General features: G+C 39.1%; 1 protein-coding gene across 2 annotated transcripts in view; it reads right to left on the bottom strand.

The window, feature by feature from the left end:
• Positions 1 to 4,511: 4,511 nt before the first annotated feature.
• Positions 4,512 to 11,205, bottom strand: part of ANGPTL5 (angiopoietin like 5) — a 20,544-nt gene continuing 13,850 nt past the window's right edge. For both annotated transcript variants that reach the window (XM_019530279.1, XM_019530280.1), the window contains exons 7-9: positions 8,868 to 8,988; positions 6,965 to 7,150; positions 4,512 to 5,818 (exon numbers count right to left, since the gene is read on the bottom strand). In XM_019530279.1, coding sequence (XP_019385824.1) covers positions 5,499 to 5,818; positions 6,965 to 7,150; positions 8,868 to 8,988 — 627 coding nt within the window. In that variant the 3' untranslated portion in view covers positions 4,512 to 5,498. The remainder of the gene's footprint in view (positions 5,819 to 6,964; positions 7,151 to 8,867; positions 8,989 to 11,205) is intronic.

Below are 11,205 nucleotides of genomic sequence, written 5' to 3'. Positions count from 1 at the left end.
CCAGGAGCGGCAAACCCAGTGCTGGAACAAATCGCTGATAAGACTGGCTGACCGGAAGAAGGTAACCACGGCAACCGGCGAAGCAAAGAGATGAGAGGAAGAGAGGAGATACTTACTAGGTTGATCCTCAGCTGGAGAGAAGGTCCCACGGATGAAGAATCCACTGATACCTGCGAGGGAAGGAGAGAGAGAGAAACTGGAGGTGAGTCGACAAGCTCAGGGGAGTGGGTTGCACGGTGGTGGAGGGTGAAGGAAGACCACGTGCTGTAAAAACAGCCAAAGTTATCCACAACCTGCTGGGAATTCACTAATAAATCAATTTACTTTTATCCTGCTTCTGGGGTGATTTACTACACCCTCTCTCATTGGGGAATTAACTTCTTATTCTTCTATTACATCAAGGCATGGCAGACGAGCCCCAGGGAGAGAGATTTCATTAGTTGCCCCCACATGGCCACAATCGACTATCTGTATTGGCCAAGAAAATCTTTATTGGTGCACTCCTAATAAATATATTTTCCCTGTATTCAAGAAGCAGTAGAATGGTGTTCTTGTATGACACACAGATAATGAGGTTTTCCAGTCTTTTAGAATCTAAGGAGCATGTTACAAACCATCTATCGGGTTAAATATTTTCTAACATCAATAGGTTTGGATGATTCATTGTCCTGTGTCCTGGAAAAGCTAGCTAAGCTTGCCCCAATGTTAACTTTTTTAATCAGTTTTGAAATAGTGGGAAAATTGCAGAAGACTAGAAGAGCACTAATATGTGACAGTATTCAAAAGGAGTAAGCAGGATGATCCAAGTAATTATAGGTCAGTTAGTTTGACATCAGTCACAAACACAATAACAGAAAATTGATGTAGGTAGGTTTCAATTAAAAGTAATTATAGTCCCATGCTTTAATTCATCCTAAATAATATTGACATCATTTTATGGAAAACTGGTCTTCCAAACAAGCCTCTCCATTTCTTGAGAAGATTACAAGCTTGATTAATCAAGGTGACTTTGTAGAGTTAATAGGCTCCTTTGAAGTGTTTGACTGAAAATTAAACTGAAAAATTAGCATTTTGCAATAGCAACAGAGCACATATGAAAACAGATTAAGAATTGGACTAACACATAACACATGAATGGACAGGTTGTAGGAGAATCAAAAGGTGAACTCCTTGTGGGGATCCTCAGAAACTAATAAGCTTGATACTCTTCAAAATTGTTGCTGATCCAGATAACTGTTGCTAAAGAGCATAGCCTTATCTAGTCATTGAGCTTCTTTCCAGAAGTCCTATCTCTTCTTTTCACTCCTTGTGGTCTTATTCTAGTAGCTTTCTGCCAGCCCTCTGCTAGAAGACTAAGTTCTAAGCTCCTTCAATCTCTTAGAACTACCACCTAAATAGCAGCATCAATTTCCCTGTGACCACTGGAGATGTTAGACACATCTGGAGACAGCTCCATTTTGTTTTAACCCCTAGTTGTGCAAATAGTTTGTGGATTACAAAGATTTTTCAGAGTGATCCCTAATGAGGGCAAATAATCACACAGGGCAATTTGGATCACCTGGTGATCTGGATCCAGTCCAAGTGTACTTTAAGGCAGCAAATGTAGTCGCATATCTGACTTATGACCATGCCTATGGAATGGAATGAAGGACTGTAGCCTGGGAAGGAGCAAGCCTGAAAAGGACAGTGGTCAAGCAAAACATGAACCATCCTGCAGTCATAAGAGTTTGTGTGATCCTTAAGAAGTCAGTGGATTTTCCTTTTACATATAGTATTGATAAGACTAAATTATTACATACAGTTCTAGTTTCCACATTTGAAAAACAGGAAAGGGGAAGAAAAGGAACAATGACAATGATGATCCACAAGCTGGAGAAACACTTTGTGGGTGGATCTACATGTGCAATTAGGGCAATGAAATAAACTCCAGAGTGGTTCATACTAAAGTTTATTTCTCCTGGGTACAGTGTTTACATGTGTGCCTGGAACTGCAGCAGGTTGAGCTAGGGTGGAGCAGCACTGGGCTAGCAGGAGGTATGGGGGTCAGCTCCAGGCTCTGGGTGGTGGTAGCAGGCAGAGAAGGGCCTGGCTGGGGCACGAGGCAGGTAGCCCCCTTACTGTAGCCCCCTCATGTCCCAGCCAGCCCATCACCATCTAACTGTGCATTGTGGTGGGATAAATTACTCCACACTAAGACAGTACTTGCCCCAGGCAGTACTACCCTATGGCAGAGTTAACTCATTTAGTGTACCCTAATATGGCCACATGTGTAGACAGTGACACTTCACTATGGAGCTAATTAGTTAGCTTTAGTAAAGCACATATGTAGTTGCATGTGCCCACTGTGAACAGCTCAGAGTTTAATCAAAAAGATGATTGATGGGTGGCTTGCTTTTGGGGAGATAGCACCATACACTTACAGCCTAGTTGACCAAATAATCTATTCACTGTGCCAAAGATCCAACCTTCCATTATCAACGTGTGAAGTTTTTAAAAAAGCACCTTCATGGTTTCTTCCATGTTGCTCCTCTAGAAAGGGACTAAAGCTGTAGAAATATCTACAAAACCACCTCTATTTATTTCTTTACTTGATTTCTGTGATGTCCTCTCCAAAGCAGTCTCCAGGTGACTTACAATAAAAACAAGTCATAAAAATATATAAAATAAAAATTAAAACAATTTCCCCAAGACTACCCCAAAACTTGACACAGCTGCTAGAATCCTGCCTAAATTAAAAAGGTCTTACACTGCTTCTGAAAAAAAACAAACATGGTTACCAGTATTGTCACGTTGCTTTCCCATCTGTCTGTATACACACATTCTCCTCATCTTAGATGTAACACTGACATTTTTTTGGAACAAGGCCTCTGCTAGTACATTGATACAGTCTTAGCACAAGGGGATACAGAACTGGAGCTCTCAGTGAACTGGAAGTAGAATATAGGGCAAGATTTGAGTCAAAGTTGTCTGAAGACAGCTGGCATTCAAACTAGACCTTGTAGAAGGTCTTGTGAAGGGAAGAGGTGCCAGCCCTCTTCCACAGGAACCTATTGGATATTCTCCCGCTTTGTCAGTCTAGCATTACCTATTTTTGGCTCTGATACTTTTCTCAAATTTGACAACAAGATTTCACCTTACTTCAGAGATCTGTCTTCCCTGTGTCCTTCTAGCCACTTTTCTCCTTTGCAGCAATATCCTTCCTGTTTCATCATTTCTTTTGCAACTTTCCCATCAGACCCCTGCTGATGAGATCCTTCAGGACAACCCTCAGTTTTTGCTTTCTTCAACCTGGAGGAAAGAAAAAAAGACTGTAGCCTTTTATCCTTAACCACTCCTCATTAAAGGAAGCTGGAGAGGTAGTTTGATTTCCTACTAGGCTTTTAATGACCCTTGTAAAGTTGGATATAAAGCCTATCACTGATTTTTTTCTCCCTGCTTGGCAGATAAAGGAAGCATCCTCTGGTGGAGCAATACATTCCTACCCAAAGAGAAAAAACGTTGTGGTGTCAGATCCTGGTGCTCCAGAGAAATATGCTTGGAAGCCAATCACTGCATATTAATTTTATTAGTAACCAGAAGAACATATATGTGAGAAACTAACTTCACAACCCATCAGGAAGGTCACTCAAGTAGGACAGAGGGTATCCTGAGTTCCATTGTCTTCTCCTGGGACCACTTTTCTGTTTTGACATTAGACAATCATAAAATAAAGGCATACCCAGCATTAGGATAAAGGTTGGTACCTAGGAATCCCTATTTTCCTGAGTGACCTTTGCAATAGGCTACACAGCCAGCTTCCCTCCCATTTGTCTCCTCCTGGCTCCATGACTCTTGTATTCCTTTCTGCTCAGCAACCTAACTTTAACTGTGAAGATTCACAGTGGGCAAGTGGTCCCACCACAAAAGTGGTATGCAAAGGCCAACAGCAAGGTCCTTAGCTGCTGAGTCCAGACAATATGGCAGAGCTCCTACATGTGCAAACTAGAAGCTGAACTTGGCACACAAATCACTTTTTGCCAGAAGATGTCAGCACCTAGGTCTCAGGTACATAAAACAAGTTAGTCAGGGTTTTTGTGAAGTTTGTTTAAATGCTAAAGCTCTTTTGTGAAGCCCCACCCTTTAATTCCTGTGTATCTTGGGGTCAGCTTTCTCCTCAAAAACACCAAAAAAGTGGTAGTTTCATCCCTGAACAGCTGTCACAGCATGGATTATAAAATAAACCTTGTCACAGGCCTGATTTCTTACTGCCTTCTCCCTTTTCACTCAGTCATTATCTACATCGGTGGAAAAAAGATGTAATATATACACTGCATCCTGATGTAAGCAACACTACAAGGCAGTAGAGAATCAGGCCCTGTCTGATTTAATGGTTTGATGCTACTGATTACAACAATGCACTGCAAAGCTTTCCTAACTGAAGCTGAATCAAGTGAGAAGAGAAACAGGCATGTATGCTTTGTGCGACAGACTGCAGGCCCCAGATCCACTGTACTGATAATATTCATTTTTTATTGATATCGGTATACTTTTACTAACAGGGTCAAACACAAACAATCCAAATGACTTAATTTAAAAAGTGCTTGCATAGAGTTCAATATTAATGCCTTGTTAACACCCTTAACAAAAGAAAATGAAGTCAAGAATGTTGGAATAGGCCTATAGTTCCAACATTACAATTACAAAGACAATGAGAAATTCCTACATAATTGTAATCCTGCATGTCAGTTTGTAAGCAATTCACCATTTCAGTTATTAAAATGCCCTAAATCTGAGTCTCATATTATAAGTGATTGTCAGTGAATGTGCAAGTACAAAAGAGAACCATGAATCTTGTGTGTGAAAGATCAAAAAAACCTGATCCAAAAGTGCGTATATATGGCCTGACTATGCAGCCCTTCTTCAAACCAGGCTATAACTCATATCAGAGAGAATCGTGCCTAAGTAAAGAGTATTCAGGTAGATTTTTTAGTGTGGAAGATGGTAGGAGGAGGCATAGAAATGTATTTTCTAAATGAACATAATTGCAGATGTGCCTTTTATGGATTTATTTACTTAATGTTTCTTAGCCATTCAAATACACAAAGAAACTAATTTTTTAAATATGTAAAATATAATTTGTGAAATATATTTGTTGTACATGTTACAATCCTACCATCAATCCTAAAAGGAGGTAAGAGGCAGCTGAATACCAAAAGCCTAATCCTCAAACTATAAAGTGCCTCACACTTAGAGCCTTCTCACTCATGAATGAGAGAGTACAATCACTCATTTCAGCAGACTTCCAGTAGTATAAAGCACTAACAAAGCTCCTCCTGACATAGTCTCATAATGCAAATATAATTGACTAAGTAGTATTCAAACTTGTAATGAAAAAAGCAATGCTAGTCATAAATAACCAAGATAACTCATAAAACTGGATTATTTAACCAAGACTGTAAAGGTTGAATGACAGTGAGCCTAATTGCAAAACATGAGCTTTTTTAGATTGTAGTAAGTTGTTATTTGAAATAAGGGTTGTAGGTTCTTCTAATTTTCATTGAAACTGATCTAATTTTGACTGGTTTTTCATTCAGTGTCCACGTATCCCAATGAATCCCTGTTGCAAGAAACCTTCCAGTGAAACGATGAACACCATTGAGATTTGCAAGGCCACACTGGTTGAACCACCACCCTGTCTTGTCACTGAAGTTACTGCAACTCTTCACAGGCTGTTCCTTAATAGTGCACACTGGCCTGCACCCATCATTATCAACATCAAAGGTGCTGAAGGGCATTGCATTCTGGTTATCTTCCTGTCTGTATCCCCGAAATGCATCACCTGATTGAGACAGATTCAAAATAAATTATTTTTGTACAAAAAGGCTAACACTTTCACTTCATACGTAAATTGTGGGGGTTTTCCTACAAATTTGTTACAATGACATTTCTTAAAATATCCCAGGTGGCAAGATATCACAATTAGAAAAGAAAAAAAAAGATTGTGTGTTGATGTTACTCAGTTGTATCAGTGTAACAACTCACAGGGTAAGGCTCCAAACAAGTCACTCCACCCTAGAGTAAATTTGCTCCTCTGATAGTGAGGAGTAAGTACACAAGAGTGTAAATTATATAGTGTAAAAATCATGTGTCAACCCTCCTGGTCAATTTCATCAAAGTAAACCGGTCCCTTCACTTCCTAGTGGTCAGGTTACTGTAACAATTACTGCCGGTAGCCATTTTAGAAGTTCTGCCCTTCTTTGTTCCTAATTAGAATAAATTCACCATGGAGTAAAATCAGGGATAAATTACTCTGTGGTAATCATGCCACATTCTTTGTGTGGCACGACTGGAAATCCCATCAGACCTAATTAGCTAGCTAACAGAAACACACTACCCTATTTCCAGGTCCAGTTACCCTACTCCCATATTTCCAGTGTGGGAGGTTGTGTTGCTGTCTGTTTGCTTCAATAAACTATTCTGACTCAGCCCCACTCCACAGAAGAAAGGTCTGTGGCTGCCGCTGTGACTGAGCACCTTGCAGCTGTCTGCAAACAAAGTGACCGACATAAAAAAAATTCCCATTGTCTTCAGTACGTAGGCCCAGAGCAAGTGAATAATCATTAACACTGAATTCATATTTTTTTCCCTTAACTAAAATCTACTATAACTGCTTTGCTAGCAAAGTTCATTGATACATGACTCCATTAAAGGTAATTTTTAAAGGAACTAGAAGGTCTTAGTGTAAAATTAGATGTTTTATGCCCACATAAAAATGGCATTCATCAAATCAGTCACCATAACAGTAACCATTACTCAGTTTTTACAGTTTTTACATTCATTGTGCACAGAAATACTTACTTATTTTCTGGAAATATGCAACTTAGAGGTAGACATTTTTCATATTAGCCTACCTAAACATTCCATCTTCTGTACCTTGTGCTGGGAGGAAATAGATTTCTTTTAATACTTAAAACGACAGTCTTACCTGCATTTCCTGAATAGTGCCCTAAATGGATTTTAAAAGAACATACTTCATCCTCTACCCAAAAGTTGTCATAAGAGGCATACGCATATCTGTCATCTTCTGATTCCAAAACCACATGAAGCTTGAACCTGGCTGCTTTCTGATTTACTATATGAAAAATTTTCCTCAGGCCAAGCCAAAATTCTCCTGTAAAAGAAATGTAATATAACCTACTTGAGAACATATTGATCTCTTCCATTTTTCCCTACTGTATGTTGTTTCCTGAACCAAACAAAATGAATAATAAAACTGGTTGAAAGGAATATGTTCATTTGAAAGATTTAAGAAATGAGACAATTCACTTAGGAAGTCCACAAACTGGATTTTCATATACACGTTATCTTTCATTATGACTCAGCAATGTGTATGCAAAATTGAGAACTGTCCTCATTTTATCTTCTCCTTTGACATATTCTCTCAGTGATTCTCAACCACTGTGCTGCAGCATATTGACACAGTTAGATGTGCAAAGTCCTACATGCAATTCACAAGATAAACCAAGAGATTTCAACAAGGAATCCATAGCGTTGTAAACAAACTGACCTGTTGGAAGTCTTCCTGAGTTCTTTGTAACAGAAAAATCAAACTATTATTTTTCTGAAGTCATATAAAGTAATTAAAGCTAAGAACTGACATTTTCTGAGGGGTGGTTTCATCTAAAAATGCTGGACACTGACAGACACAGAAAAAAAAACCCAACCAAAACCATGCTTTACCAGAAACAGCAGTGCATTACTTTGACCCAGCTCCGTGGCACTTGTACAGATTAGAAACTTCAGTGGAGCTTTTTGGCACTTTTATCTAATAGCTGATTCAATTGGTTTATCTTGAAATCTCTCGGTTTTATCTAATAGCTGATTGAATCAGCTATTAGATAAAAGTGCCTTAAAAGCCTCACTGACATGCCTGACCTATACAGACATTGGGAAAGCTGGTTCCAACTAATGCAATGCTTCTTCTGGGCACGTGCTGGGCTCAGCACAGCAGCATGCCAAGTTTTAAGTGCCATTTTTTAATTTTTTTTTTGCAAAGGGGGGGCGGTTTCACATCTGCAAGCAGTCATTGAGAAGTATTCCTTTCACTGAGCAAAAATGGGTGTGGGTTGCCTGCTAGGCCCAGAATAATCCAGTGTCACTCATAATGGTTCATTTGTAAATGGTACAACCATACACAAATCTAAATCAATCCTCTTGAGTAGAATTTATTTAAGAATTAATATTTCTGCTCATTTCTAAGAAATGTAGGCGCAAAAGAGGTTTAGTGGTCTGCACAGCTGAAAAGTCATGATCTTCCCTGCTTAATACCTCTGATACAATTCTGCAAGAGGAGCTGTCCTTGGATTTGTTGAATGAAAGGGAGTAGCTGGGAAATAATTCTACCATTATGCCATCTGAAACATTTGCATTGTAACCCCACCTTTCACTTGCTCATAACTTTCATAACTTGCATCTATGAGATGAAACTATGCAGGTTTTGTTTCTGCTTGGCAGACAATGTTGTTTGGAAGTATGATCAAAATGGTTGAGGTATTGTTTAAATCTTAAACACACTTTCCACCTTATGAAAGGGGGAAAAGAACTTTTTAACTGTTCTGGCAATAAAGGCATGGAATTTGTAGTTGGGAATAGTTATTACTGAGGAGTGAAGAGAATTTAATTCATGAAATAAATAAAAAGTAACTTTTAAAGAGCAAGAACTTTATCTTACAATTCTTAGACAGCTAAAAGGCCCTTAGACTTCTGTAGGAGTCTTGCCTATGCTGTGGCAATCAGATTGGTTCCAAGGCCTGTTTTTTACATTAATAAAATATAAATTATCTTCATTTTTCAGATTGTTAATATCTTTTGAACATAAAAAATATTACCAGAAAGATCACCAAATCCATCCAGGTATTCAGACCATGTCCGCTGGAATTCAATTATCCCATCAGTTCTTTTCTGAATCACAGTCCACCCACCTCCTTGAAAATCCATGTCACACAAAACCTAAGACAGACACATGAATGGCTGGAGTGAATAGATCTCGATTAACCATTTACTGATGCAGCTGTAATATGGAAAATAATGATTTTTAAGTCAAACAGAGTCAGAATTTTACAAGGTAACTTCTCTCTGAAACATTTCAACAAAAGGACTCAAGATAGATCACTGGAACTAGTAAACTACATTTTTTTTAATTTGCCTGCTAAATGGTTGGAAGACTTGCTAGAGATTCATTCAATCAGGGAAACCTCTTTCCATACATGCATGTCTTGTATTATCATCAGAAATTATATATGTGTCTCAATAAGTATTGTGATATGGTATCTTTACCTTGGCCTGAGCTGTAAATGCCATGCCATGATATATATTACCAACTTCCTGTCACAGAACTACTTTTAGTTAGAAACTGCCCTTAGATACAGTTTCAACAAGATAGGCAGATGGGCTTCTCCACTCAGGGCTGGTGATTTGTGCACATTCTTCCCATTTCTACTTTTAGTCTACATCTCAATGAACTTTACAAACAAAGCATCTGATGAAGTACACTGTTGCATACAAAACCCCGTGACCCTCTGAACCAGTTAACTTCCATGGTGCCACCATGCTCTGTCTTCTGCCCGACATTAGATTAATATGACTGACTACCTCTCAGCAACACTGTGAAGCAGTACTAATCCAAACTTACCAATAGAAAACTATACCACCAACTAAGTCCCAAATATCCAGAAATGACCACTGGTGTTATCTTGTTCTCTCATGCCCTACCTGAAGCATCCTGGGACAGATTTGCTGAGGTGATAAGCCTCTGTAGCTTTCCTTGATTTTAGCTGATGCTACAGGCTTTTAGTACTTCTGAAAATCAGGCACGCTGGTTCATGGCAGACATCCTAAACCACTTATTGCCTCTTTTCTTTTGCTGGAAGTCACAGAGAAAATCTGTGGCACAGATGAGAACAGGACCTGAATGTTCTGAACCTACTTCTATATCTGTTCCTTCACCTGAGGCTATGTTTTATTTTATTGTGTTACTTTTGAAAGATTGCTTATTTTTGCTGGAAAGTCAACTCTTTAAAAAGGTTTGCTGGCTTTGGTTATTTGGGGATTATTTTTACAGGAATATTCTGCCTTTTTACAAATTTGTATTTTAAGTTATATTTTGCAAACTTTCTAAACTCCTGACTGAATGCCTTCGCAATGCATCATGTGTTGTTATTTTGATTTAGCTTCTTAAATACTTTGTTCTTCTATATTTTTATGTATTTACTTTTTTACACCTCATCACATTAAATGGATTTCTATTATGCTGTTTTCTTTTTAATCCCATTTTTCAGTAAATTAAAACACATGCTTGCAGATATTCTTTCTGAGAACTCATCAGCATTATCTATTCAGCTCTGTGTGATATCTTTTAGGCATGGAATTAGTCACCTTTCTGCATGTAGAGGCTTTTTTCTCATTATTTATTTATGTTTATATTTAATGTAAAACTTTGTTCTTTGCTTCATAGGATCATGGGAAAGTAAGGCTAGAAGGGACCTCACAAGGTCATCTAATCTATCCCCCTGCTCGCTAACCCACCAAGTGTCTGTCTAACCTGCTCTTGAAAACTTCCAAGGATGGAGATTCGAGTCTCTCTAGGTAGCCTGTTCCAATTCCTGATCTCTCTCAGGGCCCCTCTAGATGTTCAGATCAAGGCACAATTGGATCTGATGCTGGATCCCATAATCACACTCCCCTATCATGCATGTGTGGCATGGCAGGAGGTGTGATTCTGTGAATCACACATCAGATCCTATCATGCCTTATTGCCAATGGAGGGGGAGCCCAGGATCATGATCCCTGGCTCCCCCTACACTGGCTCATGCTGCTACAAGCCCCACAGCTGTTGCGCTTCCCAGCAGGGGCAGTGCAGGGAATGCTGCTGCTCCTCTGAGCCTCATCAACTGTGGGGCTCACAGCAGGGGCAGTGCAGGTAACACAATTTTTGTGGAATAACTTTGTGGCTTATTACTTCTTTCATTAAAACATTAATTAATTGAATGTGTGGCTGAGTCAGAATTTAAAGTGACATTAATCAACTGGCTTCTCAGTCCTATTTGAGTCCTTGCCCATTCCCCATAATCATAGATTTCATAGACATTAGGGCTGGAAGGAACCTCGGAAGATCATCGAGTCCAGCCCTCTGCCCAAAGGGCAGGAAGTCAGCTGGGGTCATAGGAT

This window comes from Crocodylus porosus, unplaced genomic scaffold (genome assembly GCF_001723895.1).
Source record: "Crocodylus porosus isolate Cpor-Errol unplaced genomic scaffold, CroPor_comp1, whole genome shotgun sequence".
In the NCBI taxonomy this organism is placed as follows: domain Eukaryota; kingdom Metazoa; phylum Chordata; order Crocodylia; family Crocodylidae; genus Crocodylus; species Crocodylus porosus.
This window is presented reverse-complemented; position numbering and strand designations above follow the sequence as displayed.